The sequence below is a fragment of the Pseudonaja textilis genome, chromosome Z, assembly GCF_049901715.1.
Source record: "Pseudonaja textilis isolate UNSWEBS1 chromosome Z, rPseTex1.2, whole genome shotgun sequence".
Classification (NCBI taxonomy): Eukaryota; Metazoa; Chordata; class Lepidosauria; order Squamata; family Elapidae; genus Pseudonaja; species Pseudonaja textilis.
This window is the reverse complement of record NC_142008.1, coordinates 121,870,734-121,890,566: the sequence shown is the minus strand read 5'-3', so window position 1 is coordinate 121,890,566 and position 19,833 is coordinate 121,870,734. Positions and strand designations below refer to the sequence as shown.

General features: G+C 43.7%; 1 protein-coding gene across 1 annotated transcript; it reads right to left on the bottom strand.

Annotated features, from left to right (window-relative positions):
• Positions 1-716: 716 nt before the first annotated feature.
• Positions 717-17,736, bottom strand: METTL3 (methyltransferase 3, N6-adenosine-methyltransferase complex catalytic subunit). The gene is made up of 11 exons (XM_026720531.2): positions 17,544-17,736; positions 15,717-15,919; positions 14,816-15,196; positions 12,561-12,736; positions 10,175-10,391; positions 8,407-8,594; positions 6,140-6,178; positions 5,896-6,004; positions 3,690-3,755; positions 1,483-1,595; positions 717-977 (listed from the first exon to the last, which is right to left on the bottom strand). Exons 1-11 carry the CDS (start codon positions 17,635-17,637, stop codon positions 866-868), a joined length of 1,698 nt encoding a protein of 565 aa, XP_026576316.1. The 5' UTR covers positions 17,638-17,736; the 3' UTR covers positions 717-865.
• Positions 17,737-19,833: the final 2,097 nt, after the last annotated feature.

Below are 19,833 nucleotides of genomic sequence, written 5' to 3'. Positions count from 1 at the left end.
CTTGGAGCCCCAGTGCACCTGGGAGAGGAATCAGATTGGAGAATTCTGCCATAGAAATAGTAACATGCTATACAACACTTAGCAATAGCACTTAGAGTTATATATTGCTTTACAGCCCTCTTTATACAGTTTACAGTAGGGGTGTCAAACTCAAGGCTTGCGGGCCACATCCGAGGTGCTTAGATCTGGCCCACGGGGCCACCCTGGAAACAATGAAGAACCAGCCCGCAGTGCCTCTGCCAGCAAAAATGGAGCTCGGGGGGGTCGTGTGTGTCCACCAAGCATTGTTTTTGCTGGCAAAGGGCTGCAGGATGCCACTACGGGCAAAAACAGACGTAGAGCTGGCCACGCCACCCTGGCCATGCCCACCCCCGAGGTCAAACACAACCCTGATGCGGCCCTCCATGAAATCGAGTTTGACACCCCTGGTTTACAGAGTCAGCCTATTGCCCCCAACAATCTGGGTCCTCATTTTACCCACCTCAGAAGGATGGAATGCTGAATCAACCTTGAGCCTGGTGGGATTCAATCTGCCAAATCGCAGGCAGCCGGCAGTCAGCAGAAGCAGCCTGCAGTACTGCACTCTAACCACCGTGCCACCTTGGCTCAGACGGTGCAACATGTAGGTTGCATTTGATTTTCTGGCAGCAAAGTGGGCTCACTCAAACAGTTGTAGGAAAGTATTTTGTCTGGCAGTTCTGCTAATCCCCTTCAGCTCTAGAAAAACACCCACTTTATTACAAGATTAGATTATACACATCCTTCTTTGCATGGCCTCCATTTTCACTCCTAAGCCAACGACGGGAGCCCACAGCAGTTGTTCACTTCTCTTGGTCCATTACGGCAGCCTCTCTTTCATGCGTTCTTACATGTTCTTAGGCTTAGAGATAATTCCATCTGGGTACCGTTGCTTGAACTGAGCGACCACATCAGGGTCCAGCAAATGGATCCCATCCAGCTGGTTACCAAGGGTGATCCTGGAGGACAAAGGAGGAGTGCAAAAGAAGAGCCCAATAATGAGGAACTAGAAATTGTGGTTTCATAGCATTGTCATTAGTCTCATAGTCTCAAATATACCTTAGCTGTAAATGGGTTTTTGATCCTATAGCCAACAAACTAGGAAGAGGTGACTGGCATGCTCTCAACAACCTTAATTTAAATTCTGGAAATCAATTGGGCGAATGCTGTTCTAATTTTTCTGATTTTTTTTTTTAAACAAGTATTTCTAAATTTTGGCCTGGAAACTATGGCTTGCTTCCTATTCTGCAAGATTTCAAATTAGGTTTAGTTCATTGTGAGAGGGAAAAATCAAAATCTGAAATCCAGTTGGATGAATGCTGTTCTAGTTTTTCAGAAATAAAAAAAAAAACACAAAACAACCAGGACTTTCTGACTTTCTGCCTGGACACTATAGCTTGCTTACTACTCTGTCAGATGTCAAGTTAGGTTTGGTTCAATAACATGAGGGGAGAAACCATTCACCAGTTGGGTTGTACGTTGTGAGGTCGTCCGAAAAGCTCGATCTTGCGGGTCCCTGGAGAAAGCCGCTCGATCATGCCGTAAATCTCATCCGGCTTGTGACTGGTGGAGCGAACCTGCAGAGCAACAGAGAGTAAGTTTCAAAGGCTTCCTAAGGCAGCAGTTCACAAGGCATGAATAGGATAGGATAGAATAGGATAGGATAGAATAGAATAGAATGGGATAGGAAAGGAAAGGAAAGGAAAGGAAAGGAAAGGAAAGGAAAGGAAAGGAAAGGAAAGGAATAGGGAAGGGAAGGGAAGGGATGGGAATGGGAATGGGATGGAATGGAATGGAATGGAATGGAATGGAATGGAATAGAATAGAATAGAACAGGAATAGAATAGAATAGAACAGAACAGAACAGAATAGGACAGAAAAGGAATAGGATAGGATAGGATAGAACAGAACAGAAAAAGAAAGGAATAAAATAGAATAGAATAGGAATAGGATAGAATAGAATAGGAATAGGATAGGATAGGATAGGATAAGAAAGGAATGGAATGGAATGGAATGGAATGGAATAGAATAGAATAGAATAGAATAGAATAGAATAGAATAGAATAGAATAGGGAAAGGGAAAGGGAAAGGGAAGGAATGGAATATGAAAGGAATGGAATGGGATGGGATAGGATAGGATAGGATAGGATAGGATAGGAATGGAATGGAATGGAATAGAATAGAATAGAATAGAATAGAATAGAATAGAATAGAATAGAATAGAATAGAATAGGAAAGGAATAGGAATGGAACAGGAAAGGAAAGAAAAGGAAAGGAATGGAATGGAATGGAATGGAATGGAATGGAATGGAATGGAGTGGAATGGAATAGAATAGAATAGAATAGAATAGGGAAGGGAAGGGATGGGATGGGATGGGATAGGAAAGGAATAGGAAAGGAATGGAATAGGAAAGGAATGGAATGGAATGGAATGGAATGGAATAATAGAATAGAATAGAATAGAATAGAATAGAATAGAATAGGAATAAGAATAAGAATACCATGTTTCCCCGAAAATAAGAACCTGCCTTGTATGTTTTTTTGTCACCAAAAAAGGCACCAGGCCTTATTTTTGGGAGATGTTATCATCTGACTAATTGCTGTCAGAGGCCTTCAGGAACTTTTTCTTCTGCAGCTGGCAAGGCTTTCCTGAAGGCCTCTGCAGCCAATAACAGCTCTGAATCAATCTGGGGTTCTCTTAACAGCTACAGTGGCCTTTAGGCCCTTTAAGCCTTGCCAGCTGCAGAAGAAATGGGCCATTGTGAATCATAATATACAACAGTAGTAGTCATAGGGTACTAAATAAGCAATCAACATAAATCATATTAGGAAACTAAATAAAACAATGTAAATCATAAAGATACAAGCCACAAAGTTATAGCCATAGGTAGAAAAAAGGAGATAGGCAACAGGAAGGATAAGAAGAATAATAGTAATACAGTCTTATTAAACAGTTTAACAGTGTTGTGGGAATTAGTGGGAAAAAGAGTACGGAAAGAAAGCAGTGTATGGCAGCAGCCAAAAGACCCAATACAATCCTTGCCTGTATAAACAGAGACAGAATCAAAATCAGGTGAAGTATTAGTACTGCTTTACAAAGTCTTAGTAACACCCACACCTGGAATACTTCATCCAGTTTGGGTCACCAACATTACAAAAAAGATGTTGAGACATTGGAAAAAGTGCAAAGAGCAATTATGATGAAAGGCCCAAAGATAAAAACATATGAAGAATGGTTGCAGGACTTGGGTTTGGCTAGTCTGGAGAAAAAAAAGGACTTAGGGGTGATGTGATAGTAGCATTCCAGTATTTGATGGGCTGCCACAAAGGGGGGGCGGGGGGGGGGAGGAGGACAACCTATTTTCCAAAGAACCAAAAGGCAAGACAAGAAACAATGGATGGAAACTGAACAAAGAGAGAAGCAACCTAAAATTAAGGAGAAACTTCCTGATAAGGAAGACAATTAAGCTTGCCTTCAGAAGTTGTGGGTCTCCATCACTGGCAGTTTTAAAGAAAAGACTGGACAGCCACTTGTCTGAAATGGATTATACTCCAGTCCATAGGGTCTCCTGCTTGAGCAGGGGGTTGGACTAGAAGACCTCCCTGGTCCCTTCCAGCTCAATTCAGATTGGTGGACCACATCCAAAGAGCACTGGGGTTTGTCACCTCACCTCTGCCACAATGACATCACAGTCCAGACCTCTGTTGAAACCTTGGGGGTTTCCTTTCACGCCAACCTGCATCAAAAACAAAAGAAGGTAGTCAGACGCAATCCAGGAGGAACTGTCTGGTTCACTTAACAACCGCAGCAATTTGCTGACCTATCATGGCCAAAAAAATAAGTCATAAAACTGGGCACGACTAACTTTAACAGCAGGCTTATTGGAGGAGCACCAACACAACTATGAAGTGAGCAGGTGTTTGTTTCTTCGACCTCGGTAACTTGAGCATGGGCAGCTGGGGAATTCTGGGAGTTGAACTCCACCCATCTTGCTAAAGTTGCTAAGGTTGAGAAATGCCACCTTTAAGGGAAGCTGCCCGCTTCACAGATGCGTCTGTGTAATCCTCTTTAGGAACAATCCCGAAAGATCATCCTGCTTCTTTCTCCTGAATGTTATCTCAACCAACAGCGCAATTTAGACTGCTGCTGTAGGATTTCCAGGTGGCCACATATGGGTAACCCTCAATTTATAGCGCTTCCTTTAGTGACCATTCGAAGTTACAACAGCACTTAGGACCATTTTCCACATTTAGGGCCTTGTCACGTGATCAAAATTCGGTGGCTCGGCAATGGATTCATATTTATGACCGCTGCTGTGTCCCCAGGGGTCACGTGATCCCATTTTGCCACCTTCTGACAAATCAAGTTAATGGGGAAGCCAGATTCACTTCACAAATGTGTTACTAACAAGTGCAGTGAGTCGCTTAACAACTGCAGCGGGAAAGTTTGTAAAATGGGTCAAAACTCACTTAGCCACTGTGGAAATTTGGGGCTCAATTGTGATTGTTTAAGTCCAGGAATACCTGTAGGGAGATGGTGTTCCATAGGGCAGGTGCTGACAGAGACATTTCCCTACTAGGTCCCATCAAGGTGATACTACTTAATGCAGGGGTCCCCAACCACCGGGCCGCGGACTGGTACCGGTCCGTGGATCATTTTGTACCAGGCCGCAAAGAAAATAAAAATAAAATAAAAATGGCGGCTTTCTTCGCCTTCGGTGAATGCTGCTGGGATCAGGGATCAAGGACACAAATGAAAGAAGGGGAGGGAGGAAGCAACCAAAGCCTGTCCTGCTCTCCAGCTCAGCGGCTTTGGTTTCCTCCCGCCTCGTTCCTCTCTCAGTCGCTCTCTCGCTCCTCCACCAGCCCAGGAAGAAACTGCTTCAAAGAAGCCGGCAGGGTGGCTTTTCCTGTCGGCGCAGCTCCTCCGAAGCGCCCATTCACCCCCACCCTGCCGCCCGCGGTTCAATCCAGTGCTCCATTCTGCCTGCCTGCCTGCCTTTGTTTCTGGTTGTTTCGGAGTAGCTTTGGCTGAGAATAATAACTATTCGCCTCTTTTACTCAGCCGAAGCTGCTCTGAAACAACCAGAAACGAAGGCAGGCAGGCAGGCAGGCAGGCAGAACGGAACACTGGATTGAACCGCGGGCGGCGGGGTGGGGGTGAACGGACGCTTTGGAGGAGCTGCGCCGACAGGAAAAGCCACCCTGCCGGCTTCTTTGAAGCAGTTTCTTCCTGGGCTGGTGGAGGAGCGAGAGAGCGACTGAGAGAGGAACGAGGCAGACACCTGAGGGATGAGGCTGAGGGAGGGAGGGAGACACCTGAGGGATGAGGCTGAGGGAGGCAGGGCTGAGAGGCGGGGCTTCTCAGCCATCCTGCAGGGACTTTTCCTGAGCCGCGGAGACAGCCGCGGGCCACCGCCGCCCAGCGCTTAGTTTTGAAGGTGCTCCTCAGCCCGGTGCAGTTCCTGAATCTGCAGCTGAAACCCTCCGTTTTAAATGTCCCAACAGAAGAGAATATTTGTCGCTCAGGGTTGCAATGAGGAGGCATTGGCCCTCCCTGAACTTGGTGGTTTGCTGGCAGACGTTTTATTACCTGACTAGGTAACAACATCAGATGTTATCTAGTCAGGTAATGAAACGTCTGCAAGCAAACCACCAAACTCGACTCCTCCCCTCCCCCCTCCTTGAAAAAGTGTCCCCCCCATCCCTCCCCCCAGTCCTTGAAAAAGTGTTTCTGCGTGAAACTGGTCCCTGGTACAAAAAGGTTGGGGACCACTGACTTAATGGACCGGACCTGATGCATGAGACTTAATGAGCTATGTTTCCCAGGCGGCAGATGATGGTGGTGGGTGGGCTCCTAATTGTTCCTCTATTTACCAAGCAGTGCTCCTTGCCGTGATTGAGCCAATGGCCTGTACGTCCTGTTCGGATAATACGCTGTAGCTGGTTGGTTTTCACCCAGATGATCTCATCCACCCGCTCATACCTGATTGGCCGGAGAGGGAGAGAGAAAACAGAGCCCGATCAAAGAGGCAGAAGAGGACTTGCAGAAGGTTAAGGTTGTGGATAAGGTCCCTTTTCAACCCAAGGGGAAAACAGCAACAACAATCCCCTAACTCACCCCCACAGATTGAGACACTCGCGCCCTAATTCCATGGCTCTGTGGACAAAATGGAAACAGGTTAGTTAGTTAACAGTTCATCCTTCAAAAGGCACACTGACCCTTCAGTGGGAAAGAAAGTTCTCTCCATCACACCAAAGACAGGAACTCCTTAACTTAAAGCCATTTGTTTCGTGACTGAAGTTATAAATGGCCTGGAAATAAGTGATTCATTTTTCACGCTTAGGACCCTCCACTTCATTCTGTGCAATTCACTTGGCAGTGTTTTGCCACTGTTTTCTTCTAGGATAATTTTTTTAAAAGCCCTAGAATCCAATTTACAGATCTCTGATGGGATCCCCTGGGCAGTTCAACAGAACAGAATGTTAACAAGAGTTGGAAGGGACTTTGGAGGTCTTCTAGTCCAAACCCCTGCTTGAGCAGGAAAACCTATAGCATTTCAGACAAATGGTTGTCTAAATTCTTCTTTAAAAACTCCATTAATGGGGCACCCACAACTTCTAAGGTCAAAATGTTCCACTGATTAATTGTTCTAACTGTCAGGAAATTTCTCCTTAGTTTTAGGTTGCTTCTCTCTTCAGTTTCCATCCACTGCTTTTTGTCCTGCCCTCAGGTGCTTTGGAGAATATGTTGGTCTCCTCTTTTTTGTGGTAGCCCCTGTGATATTGGAAGACTGCTATCATGTCACCCCTAGTCCTTCTCTTCTTTACATTAGACCTACTAGTTCATTAAACTAGATTCCCCTAGTCCTTCTCTTCTTTCAACTAGACATACTACTGTGTTTCCCCCCAAAATAACTCCCGGTCATATATATATATATATATATATTTATTTGCCACCAAAAAAAGCACCAGGTCTTATTTTGGGGGGATATCTTCCACTGACTCACCTCACAGCAGTGGCACAGACCAGCCCGCCTGGCAGGAGCCTGCTGCTGGCCCACTTCTTCTGCCACCGCTTGCCATTGCTTGCGCGCATTGCCACCAGCCTCCATTTCGCAGTCGAGAAACAAGTTCTGGATTGATGCACGTGGCCCCCCGGCTTATGTTTTGCCATCAGAGGCCTCCAGGAAAGGCCTCTGCACCCGATAAAAGAGCTCATTAATCCAGAATTAATCATTAATATGAAAAAACGAGGCTGGGGGTGCCGAGCGTGTCAATTCGGGGTCCGTTTCTTTGCTGCAAAGGCCTTTCCTGAAGGCTTCTGACAGAGAAACAGAGGCTGGGGCCAACACATGCAAGCAGCCACAGAAGTGGGCTGGCAAGATGAGGCAGGTTTTGGGGTGTGCGAGGTCTTGCTACAACGGTCTGAAGGTAAGTACCAGTAGGGCACCTCCACCAATCAATCCCCACCCTAGCTTGATTTTTACCCATGCGTTCACCCAACCCCATGCACCCTGGAGTAGTCAGGGTCTTAACTAGGGCTTATTTTGGGGGGGGGCGGGGTATCAGAGTATATCCATGAACTGTAATAGAGCTTAGTAACAAAGTCAGCCAATGAATAGGAACGACAACAAATGGGGGCTGAATTGGAAAGTGAAACTGGAAGCAGCCTGGATATATCTCTAGTCTCTGCTCTGAACTCTGAAGCTGCTGTTTGTGTTTTGCTTGTGTTATGTTGGAAGAATCTACTATTGGTATTGTACATTTTACTCATATATTATGTATATAAAGAAGTTAATGAATCCTGCTGAATCATCATTTATGTGTGTTTTGTGGATTTGAATTTCTGCTGCAAAATCTAACGGGGGATATGGCTTATGTTGGGTGCATGTGTAAAAACCAAGGTAGGGTTTATTTTTGGGATAGGTCTTATTTTGGGGGAAACATGGTAATTAATTAAACTGGACACCCATAGTCCTTCTCTTCTTTAAACTAGACATCCTAGCTTCATTAAACTAGACTCCCATAGTCCTTCTCTTCTTTAAACTAGAGTCTAGACAAATGGCACTGAAAAAAGTGAATTATGAGCTCTAACAGGTTTTCAGAGCGTTTTTTTTTTAAAAAAATGATTTCACATTACTTTTCACATCATAGCATCCCTATGATATATGATCAAACTACTGAACACTTGATAACTGGCAGGTATTCCTGCAACCGTTCTTCCCATCTTTTGGCCTCCCATAGTTTTCCACCCTGAATTTCCTAGTTCAACCAACCAGGAACTACCACTTGCCAAGTTAATGCTAATGTTAATCAAGACTGGTCTTGGCTTCTTCCTGTTGCCTCTTTCATCAGCAGGCTTAGATTCCCTGTTGTATCACCTACCGGCCTGTGACCCACAGAAAAAGGAACCCATCATCTTGCAGGACAGGGATGTTGAGACGCCTCATCTCGTCATCTGTGAGCGTCCCGTAGGGAAGTTCCATGTGAATGTCCCAGGGTGGGTCAGCCATCACCACAGCAAACTTGCCCAAGATGCTCACGTCCAGGTAGCGGATGTCGCAACAAATCCACTGCCGACACACAAAGGAAACAACCAGGGATGTGTTAAGCAGCACAAGCAGGTTCTGATGTCCTTTGGCGATTTTGGAACTATTATTCAGGCATGTCCCAAAGGTGCTTTTTCCAAAGGCAACTGGACTTTGCTTTTTCCTGGAAGACGTTTTTGCTTTTCATCCAAGAAGCTTCTTCAGTTCATCAGCATAATTGAAGAACTGAAGAAGCTTCTTGGATGAGAAGCAAAACTTCTTCCAGGAAAAACAAAGTCCAGTTTGGACTTTGGGGATAACCATGACCTGGATGGCTCAGAATCGCCATAGATATTTATTATCCACACAATTGAAACATCGGGTTGGCTAATCCCATTACAGGCAGACCTTAATTTATGACCATAATCGAGCCTGCAATTTTTGTCTTAAGTTCTGACTGCTGCAACCCTTTTTTTTTTTGCAGCAGCAGTCATTGTGCAAACTATTGTTTGATGTGGGGTGCTTTTCTTGCTTCGAAACCAGAAGTAGATAAAGGCCAGTTTTTGGAATAAACATTACAAACAAATCAAACAATCGAAGGCATGTGACTCAGATGCTACAAAGCACCATAAATAACAATAACAGAGTTGGAATGGACCTTAGAGGCTTTCTAGTCCGACCCCTATTCAGGCAGGAAACCCTATACTATTTCAGACAAATGGTTATCCAGTCTCTTCTTAAAAACCCCAGTAATGAAGCAGGGTGAACTTCTGGAGGCAAGTTGTTCCACTGATTAATTGTTCTGACAGGAAAGTTCTCCTTACTTCTAGGTTGCTTCTCTCCTTAATTAGTTTCCACCCACTGTTTCTTGTCCTGCCTTCTGACCTCCTCACCTCTTCTTTGTGGCAGCCCCTCAAATACTATACACTGCTATCATGTCACTCCAGGCCTTCTTTTCATTAAACTAGACAAATGTGGGCCAGTTGCTGAGTACCAAAAATGTGGTCATATGACCCTCCCCCAAGATGTCTGAACTTTGAATACACATCGTTAAGTCCTTTTTTCGGGGTCTGTCATAACTTCAGGTGTTTGGTCAGTAGCAGGTTGTAACTGCAGGACTAACTGTATTAGCTTATCTGCCGAGCAGCGGAAGCTTCTTAAGACATTTTTCTTTTAAATAACCAAAATCAGATGCAGAACAGTAGGACCTCAAAGGATGCAGTTGGTCACTTACTTGGTGGGATTGACCACTTGGTCAACTGGCCTGCATAGAAGAGCAGCATGTACAGCAATATTATTAACAATCAGGGATCTAACTTCTTTGTGGCAGCCCCTGAGATATTGGAAGACGGCTATCATGTCACTCCTAGTCCTTCCTTTCATTAAACTAGACCAGGGGTCTTCAAACTTGACAACTTTAAGTCTTGTAGACTTCAACTCCCAGAATTGCTTCTCCAACTCAAGAATTCTGGGAGTTGAAGTCCACAAGTCTTGAACTTGCCAAGTTTGAAAACTCTTTAAACTAGACATACCCAATTCCGGCAACCGTTCTTTATATGTTTCAGCCTCCAGTTCTCCATATCATCTCTGTGGATCTTCTCTTTATTTGGCCCAGCCCTACATACCTGTGGGGGGAAGAGCCGGTCCACGCTGGAATCTCTCCCCACAGCTTGGGGCATGGCCAGCTCTTGGCCTGAAATAAGTTCCCGCCCACAAGGGGCATCCAGGTCTGTGCAGGCATCGATCTCGTAATGCACATACTTGCAGGTGTCCATGTGGAAACAGGTGTTGAGGAAGGAGCAGTCGCCTAAGGACTCGTCCGTGTGCTTGTTGATGATGCGGCTAGGAGAGGAGAAAGACAGTCACTTCAAGCCCTTCTGCTTTTCGAACCCATCCAGATTCCCGCCCATTTTGACCAGCAACCTCAGCTTGTTGTAGTAGTAGTAATAGTAGTAGAAGTAGTAGTACTTTATTGTCATTGCACCTCATACAATGACATTAAATGCCATCTTCAGTGTATATCATACATAAGAAAACTATAAAAAGTAAAACAAAAAAACACATCCTTTGCATTCTATGCAATTGAACTGAAAATCCCTGATATTGCATTAATATTACACTATACACTAGTGGACACGGTGGCTCAGTGACTAAGATGCTGAGCTTGTCAATCAGAAAGGTCAGCAGGTTGGCGGTTCAAATCCCTAGCCCTGCACAACAGAGTGAGCTCCTGTTACTTGTCACAGCTTCTGCCAGCCTAACAGTTTGAAAGCATGTAAAAATGCAAGTAGAGAAATAGGGACCACTTTGGTGGGAAGGTAACAGCGTTCCGTGCGCCTTCGGCATTTAGTCATGCCGGCCACATGAAGAACGGAGACGTTTTCAGACAGCGCTGGCTCTTCGGCTTTGTAACGCAGATGAGCACCGCCCCCTAGAGCCAGAAATTACTAGTACATATGTGTGAGGGGAACCTTTACCTTATACAGCAGAATTCAACATAGTTACTGTCCTGGGATAGAAGCTGTTTTTCAGCCTTTTGTCCTTGTTTTTATTATTCTGTACTGTCTGCCAGATGGTAATAGTTCAAAAAAGGGTGCCTAGGATGAGATGGGTCTTTGAGAATGTTTTGAACTTTCTTAAGGCAGAGGGAGCTCAAAAGCTCTTCCAAAGAGGGAAGAGGGCAACCCATGATCTTCTGAGCAATCTTGTTAACCCTCTGGAATCACCAACCTTTTGGACCTCAGGGACCACCAAACTCATAATTTTAAATCCCAGGAAACACTAATAAGAGAGAGAAAGGGAGAGGGAAAGGGGGAGGGAGAGAGGAGCGGGGGAGATATATGGAATGTTTAATCAAATGATTGGATATAATACCACATCATTTGTCCACAGAGGCAATTTGGGTCGAATACAGGTAGACCTCGAGTTACGACCAGAATTGAGCCCAAAATTTATGTTGCTATAAATGAAACATTGGTTAAATGAGTTGGCCCCACTTTATGACTTTTTTTGCCACAGTTGTTAAGTGAATCACTGCATTTCTTAAGTGACTAATGCGGTTGCTAAGTGGGTCTGGATTCCACATTGACCTTGCCCATCAGAAGGTCGCAAAAGGGGATAACCTGACCCCTGGGAGACTGCAACCATCATAAATATGCACCAGTTGCCAAAGCGCCTGAATTCTGATCACATGACCGTGGGGATGCTGCAATGGTCATTAAGTGTGAAAAACGGTCCCTAAACTTTGAACGGTCACTAAATGAACTGCTGTAAGTCGGGGACTCTCTGTAACGAGGCCAAGGAGGAACACTAGAAGCCAAAGAACCCTAGGGAGAAATTTTTCCTGCAGGTACAAAGACAGAACGAACCCCTCACTGCCACCCAAGGGATCTCTGCAAAGAAAGGTTCATGGCGCATTGGCAGGCCTTTAGTCTGATTGTTCTACCAAGCTCAGTGCAGACTACCTCTTCTCTTGCTGCAGAATCTCTCTTGGGTTTCCACTTCCACAATTCAAGCAGAATTTAAGCAGGGATGAGCCTGGTAACATAGATCAACTTCCAGGTGATCTTAATGACTTGCTAAAAGGATGCAAATGACCAGCTGTCGGCAAGGAGAATAAATCTTTCCATTCCCCACCATCCAGTCACAGCTAAAGAAACTTCTTGGATGAGAAGTGAAACGTCTTCAAAGAAAAACCAGAAAGTCCAGCTGCTTCTTGGAAAAAGCACTTTTGGGATTCCAAGTGGCCTCAGCGACTTTCTAAAAGGATGTAAATGACTAGCTGTTCTTCCATTCCCCACCATCCAGTCAGAGCTGAAGAAGCTTCTTTGGTGAGAAGTGAAACGTCTTCAAAGACAAAAACAAAAAAAGTCCAGTTGCCTCTTGAAAACGCACCTTTGGGTCAACCATGACCTGGATGACTGCAAATCTCCATAGACAATTTAAGTCGAAATTATAAACCTCGAGCTGCCTCTCAGAACTCCAACCCATGCACACACACCCCAAACTCACCGGAAATGCAGCTTACGACAGGGGCGCTCAGCATCGCTGGCTTTCATGCATTCCTCCTTGGTTCCATAATCGCAAAACTCCTGAACCTGAGCCCGGCCTCGTGAACGAAACTTTTCCACGATGGACTGCTCCTTGGCTGTTGTCGTGTTCAGTAGCTCCAGAATTTCTTGACTCACCTGGAAAGACCAGGAGGGAAAGCCCATATTGGGGGAGAAACAGACGAAACCAAGAGGCTTATCAGGCTTTTGAAAATAAAAGAAGGGAAAATAAAATCGGAGCCCCAAGATTCTAATTTCAGAGGTTTGAAGAGCCTCCATACATACAATCCTTAACCAGTCAGTTCTCAACCTATGACCAGAGTGGAACCCGTATTTCATGTGGTTAAGTGGCTACTGCCTCTGTTTCTCATGTTCTACCTATCTTGTATACAGATAGTCCTCAAATTACAACAACCTTTGAGCCCAACATTGGTATTGTTAAGAAAGAGACATTTGTTAAGTGAGTTTTGTCCCATTTTACGACTTTTCTTGCCACAGTTGTTAAGTGAACCTGCAGTTCTTAAATTAGTCACACGGTTGTTAAGTGAATCTGGTTACCCCATTGGCTTTGCTTGTAAAGGTCGCAAAAGGGGATCACGTGACCCACGGGACGCTGCAACCGTCATAAATGTGAGTCAGGTGTCAAGCGCCTGAATGTAAATCACGTAATCATGGGGATGTCGCAATGGTCGTAAGTATGAAAACCGGTCATGTGTCACTTTTTTCAGTGCTGTTGTAACTACGAACTTTCTGCTTCAGGGGGAAGAGGCAGAACTCAGAGGTGAAGGAAAATAAGCTCCTGGAATAAAATCTTGGACCCACTGAATTAAATGACTGATAAAGGAGAATGTTTAACAAAATAATAACAGAGTTGGAAGGGACCATGGAGGTCAGCCATTCTAACCCCCTGCTCAAGCAAAAGACTTACACCATCCCTGACAGATGGCAGTCCAGTCTCCTCTTGAAAGTTTCCAGTGATGAAGCTCCCACAACCTCTGAAGGCAGGTCTTGTTGTTCTTTTTGGGGGGCTGGACAATAGTCTCTTTCATGTAGTCTATAAATGTTGCTAATGTCTATGTGTCTATTGATGGCTGATTTGTCAAAGTGCCAGGTTTCTAGAAATTCCCTGGTGTTTTCAGACTTGGGTTGGTCTAAAATGGTCACGTTTTCCCAATTGAAATTATGACGCCAGGGAATTTCCAAGGACACCAGGGAATTTCTAGAAACTCTTGACAAATCAGCCATCAAGAGACACATAGACATCAACAACATCTATAGACTATGCAAAAGGGACTATCACCTAGCCCAAAAGAGAATGAAAAAGGACTCAGCAGCTCTCCACCAGCAATCAGCACCCAGATCAGAATAAATTAAGTCCAAGGTTAACATCAAGCCAAAATCAAGTAAACAATCAAGAAACTGCCAAAGAAACCAACAGTAAATAGCCCAACCAAAATTGCTAAGACCCATCAACAACAACACCGACAGGGCAAGCCACCAGACTATAAACTGACAGTAAATTGCAATCCTTACTAGCCCTGATGATGTAACCTAGTTTGGGTAATGAAACATCTGCAAGAAAACAAGCAAGCTCAGAGAGCACCCAAGACCACTTAAATAACTGAGTCAAGAGTCATTATCCTAAGAAAAGTGCATCTGCCTAGTTGCTGTGGGTAACAAAAGAGAGAAAATGGGCATTCATTCTAATTCTGGCTGCGGAATGCTGGGATTTGAAGTCCACACTGCTGAAAATGGTCCAAGTTGAAGAACACATGTCCAATGTCAAGCTTCAAAATGTACTTTCACTGTTGCAACCATTATCACTTCTCTTCTTGCCAATGGACCAGGGGGGAGAGAAGGGGGAGATGGAATGTAGGTTCCAGACGTCAACAAGATAGCTGTGAGAACCAAGGACATCTCAACAGGTGTTTGCCAGAGCCAAAGACTTTTTCTCATAACAATATCATGAGACTCCATTGGACAATGTGACCTGATCTAATAGGGGGAAGGAGAATCTATACTTTAACTATGTGGGTTGGCATGGGAATTTGTTAGATCCGGTTTTGCCCTCATCTGTACTCAATAAAGTTTGGCATTAAGAGATTGGATCATCTCAGCCATGCTTGCATTGATTGGGTTCATCAGCCAGAACGATGACATCCAAACTAAAAGTCCAAGCTTCCATGTTGATAATTTGACCCTGAAAACAAATCCTACCTTCTTGCTTTGCTGCTCCTTGGTGGACTGCTGGCTCAGCAGGCTTTCAATCTCCAGATCAAGGTCAGAGGCCTGCTTGCGCGACTTCTTGGGCGGCTCTTTCAGAGGCTCAGAACTGGCCAACGTCATGGGAGAAACCCCAGGAGCAGAGACAGAAATCCCAGCCTCCTGTTCTGCTCGCCTCTTTGTGCCTTCTGCCAACCCCTTCTTCTCAGCCACAGCCCCCATCATGGCCGAGAGCTTGGAGTGGTCAGCATATGTGACCAACATGGGCTGCCCATCATCCTGCAAGAGTCCACGCTTCACTTCAATGAGTTCCTGGGCAGCAAATTTCTGCAAGAGGCTCTCCACGCTCCGTTGGTTGGCTGAGGCTTCTTCAGCCTGCAAGAGAAGGACAATAAAGGAGTATGTTTGTAGCTAGTCTAGTGAAGAGAAGAACCAGGGGAGACATGATAGCAGTCTCCCAATATTTGGAAGGCTGCCACAGAGAGAAAGGGGTCAAGCTATTTTCCAAGGCACCCAAAAACCAGACAAGGAATAATGGATGGAAACTGAACAAGGAGAGATTCAACCTAGAAATAAGGAGAAATTTCCTGACAGACAGCAATCAACCAATGGAACAGAAGTTGTGGGAGCTTTATCACTGGAAATTTTCAAGAAGAGATAGGACTGCCATCTGTCAGAAACTCCTGCTTGGGCATGGGGATGGACTAGATGACTTACAAGATCCCTTTCAACTCTGTTATTCTTTTATTCTCAGGCACTTTAAGATGAGTGGATTTTATTGGCTGTGGAATGCTGCGAGTTGAAGTCCACTTATCTTAATGTGCCCAAGGTTGAGAAACACTGGACTAAGGTATGAAATGACAAGCCCAGCCTTAATTAGGATCACGTTGCTCACCGTGAAAATGGTTTGGCAGATAGTTAAAGCGTCCGTGGGCAGCGCCAGTCCCAGATCCGAAAGATGCTGGAGGATTTTCTTTTCTAATTCAGGGTCAGTCACTAAATCTCCTGGTTCTGCAGCGGTGCTGGGCGTGACGGAGGAAGGCACGGGGCTGTCACTGCGGAAGGGAGGGCTGAGCACCAGGTCTGGATTCCTGAGATCTGGAAGAAATCGGGGAAAGGCCCCACAACGATCATGTCTGACTTGGGGAAGAAAATAATAATGATGTGCATTGCAATCAATTCTACTTTCTTCTCCTGGCAGTTAGAACAAATAATCAGTAGAACAGATTGCTTCCAGAAGCTGTGAATGCTCCAACACTGGAGGTTTTTAAGAAAGAGATTTAGACAACCATTTGTCCAGAATAGTATAGATTCTCCTGCTTGAGCAGAGGGTTCAGACTAGAAGTCTCCTCCAATATCCCTCCCAACTCTGTTATTCTGTATCTTCCCTTGGGGGCTGTCAAAAGTCCAGCAAGCAGCCATTCATAAGACCCATGGTCTATTTAAACAACCATCCTGCTCCTAACAACTGCAACAGCAACTTGGATAGCTCTTTGTCACTTATGGAGATATATGGCTGCTATAAGTGGAGGTTCCAGATGTCAGGATGCAACTGGTCTATCTAATGACCCAGATGAGGGTTTGTCCCATGCTGAACAAGCTCCTTTGATTATAAAAAACTATACTAGAACAGGATGTGACTGTCTTTTTCCTCATTCCCATTTCCTCCCTCTCTCTCCTGGAGACGTGGTTAAGATCTTTTCCAAGGGCAGCATTCCCCTGGCCAAATCTTTCCATTCAAAATGTAATGATAATGATAATAATCATAATAAAGGCAACTTTACTCAGAACAGCTTATATCCTGCGACAGCATCTGTAACACCATCAAACATCCATGTCTGCCTATCTCAGTTCTTTGGAAAGCATTCAATAGACAGACAAAAATGCCAAATCCATAATAATAACAAGCCATAATAATGTAAAAAATATAATTAATACAGTATAGTATAATACAGTATAATATAATACAGTATAAAATAATGTAACATAACATAATATAAAGTAATATAATATACTAATATAAGATAAATATGATAAATACAATATACAATGTCCTGTTATAATACGGGTCTTCAAACTTGGCAAGTTAAGACTTGTGGACTTCAACTCCCAAAATTCCTGAGCTAACATGACTGGAGGAGGAATTGTGGGAGTTGGTTAACAAGTCTTAAAGCTGTCAAGTTTGAAGACCCCTGTTATAATAAATATAATAAAATAACATAACCTAATATGGTACAATATAATACCCATATATGTGATATAATACAATATAATATACTGTAATGTAATGTAATGTAACACTGTAATATAATATAATATGCTAATATAAGATAAATATAATATATAATGTAATGTTATATAATGCAATAACATAGTACAATATACTGTTATATAATACAATATACTGTAATGTAATATAATAGATGTATGATAAGTATGATATATGATACCGGTATATGATGAGATATACTATGCTATATATATGATATATCATATGACACCACTTTGCCATTGCTAAGAGAGGGCCTGGCAGGGAGGCTAACATCTGCAGGCTTTGCTTTTAAGCGCCTGGACTCTTGGAACTGGACACGAAACCAGAAGGTCCGATTTGGACGTCAGGCATCCCAGGTCATACCCCACAGCCCTGCGGGATATCCGTGAGTTTCCCACATCCTTCCCGAAGTCGGTCCCCCACCCTCTGTGGTTCATCCATCTGCCTCACCCAGAGGCTCCTGCTTGCGCCTCCGCTGCAGCCGCTCCCGCAGAGAGTCCAGCTGCTTCTTGTGCGCCTGGATCGAGCTCCAAGTGTCCGACATTGTCCTGGCGTGTCCGGCAGCATCTATAGCAACCAAAGAGGTTGGGAGTGGGGAATGGGGCAAGGAACCGGAAGTGCAAACAGGAGGGGAATGGAAATAAGGCGGGCATGCTTCTGCTTCGTGCGCCTGCTTGGACGTTTTCGAGGACTGGCAGGAAGTGTTGGAAGCAGCCATGTTTGGTTAGGGTGGGTTGAAGCGTCGGGGGCCATTTTTTTCACGGGTGCCTAAGCCCGGGAAGAATTCTTTTCTCCCACGATCTATTTGATGGGCAGATTCTCGTCCGAATTAATGCTGAGATCTGGGGAGGTGATCCGGAGAGACTCAGGATCCCAATGATCCAGACCTCTAATTTTTTTTTCCTTTTCTTTCCCCCAACATCACGAAGCAAAGGCATGCATAAGGGCACCACCAGCTTGCCTACCGTCCCTGTTTTACTGTCCCCATTTATCTGTATTTACTCGCTTTGTTCTTGTTTATGTTCATACTTATACTTGTTATCTTGTACATGTATGACAAACAAACAAATAAAATAAAGACAGTATTCTGCTTTCTTAAACAAGGCAATGCAGTCCCAATTCGAGCAGGATTTATTCAGGCACTTAGGAACGTTATTCTCTCTCTCTCTCTCTTTTTTTTGCCTGGTCTACCTTTTAGGATTGTTGTGCAAAGGAGAAAAACAAAAGGAGAGAACTGTGTACTCTACTCTGTGTTACCTTGAAAAAAAAAAGAGTGGATTCATGATGAATGAATGAATGATTTAATAGTTTGCATGCGCAGCAACAGGAAAATTACTGCTGGAAATCTCAAGGATATATTTATATTAATCATATTTTTATTAAAAAAAATAAAGGATAAACCCGAAAAGGAAAATCTGAAAGAGGTTCATAAGGATTAAAAAATATTTATGTCTACAGCTTTGCTTTAAAAAGGGGAAATTCAGAAGCAAAACCAAGAAAACCTTTCCAAACAGGGATATTCTAATAAAATATCTAAATGTATGAAGTTATAAGAAGTTTCTGCAATTTGACTGGTACCATTTGTATGGTGAAAGTTAAATGATCCAAGTATAGGACTTGATTTTTTGAAAAATAAGTAAAGGTTAGCTTTCTGAAATAAAGGATTGTCCTTTATAATCAAGGATTTCTAGTCACCATACAGGTGTACTTCAGATAGTCAGTTTGGTGTACAAGTAGTCCTCAACTTGCAACCACAGTTGAGCCCAAAATTTCTGTTGCTAAGTGAAACATTTGTTTGAATGAGTTTGCCCCATTTGATGACTTTTCCTGCCACAGTTTTAGAGTAGATCATGCAGCAATTATGTGCATCATGAAGTGAATCTGGCTTCCCCCATTGAGTTTGCTTGTTCAATACTAGCTGGAAAGGTTACAAATGGTGAATATAGGTAGTCCTTGACTTACAACGGTTCATTTAGTGACCATTCAGTTACATCACTGAAAATTGATGTATGACCATTTTTCAAACTTAACAACCATTGCAGCATCCTCATGGTCACATGATCAAAATTCAGATGCTTGACATTTATGACAGTTGCAGTGTCCTGGGGTCATGGGATCACCTTTTGCAACATTCTGCCAGGCAAAACCAATGGAACAGTTTCACTTAACAACCGTGTTACTAATTTACCAGCTGCAGTGATTCACTTAACAACTGTGGCAAGAAAAGTCAAATGGGGCAAACTCACTTAGACAAATGTTTCGCTTAGCAGCAGAAATTTGGGGCTCAATTGTGGTCCTAAGTTAAGAACTACCAGTATATAGCCTTGGTCTATCAGAAATACATCTGTTGCCAAGCTCCTGAATTTTGATCATCCTTGGGGATGCTGTAATGGTTGTAACTGAAAACCGGTCATAACTCGCATTTTTCAATGCCATTGTAACTTTGAATGGTCACTAAATGAATGGTTGTAAATTGAGGATTACATGTAAGCTCCATTAGCTTCACTGAAGAGGCTTTCATTCCACAGCGGATGAACCTAATTGATTCAAACAAATAACTGATAATTAACTGTAATAACTGATAATTAAGTCCCTGACTTAAGCACAAATGAGCACAGAATTTATGTTGCCACATGAGAAATTTTTTTCAGTGAGTTTTGTCCCATTTTACGACTTTTCTCACTACATTTCTTAAGTAAATCACTGCAAAGTTGTTAATTTAACAACATGGCCGTGAAGT

Coding starts and splice junctions, on each gene's coding strand:
- METTL3 (XM_026720531.2), bottom strand. CDS start 17,637: ATGTCGGACACTTGGAGCTCGATCCAGGCGCACAAGAAGCAGCTGGAC. Junction 8,595..10,174: donor ACCGGCTCTTCCCCCCACAG/GTATGTAGGGCT, acceptor GTGTGTCGGCAG/TGGATTTGTTGCGACATCCG. Junction 6,179..8,406: donor TTTCTGTGGGTCACAGGCCG/GTAGGTGATACA, acceptor TTTTGTCCACAG/AGCCATGGAATTAGGGCGCG.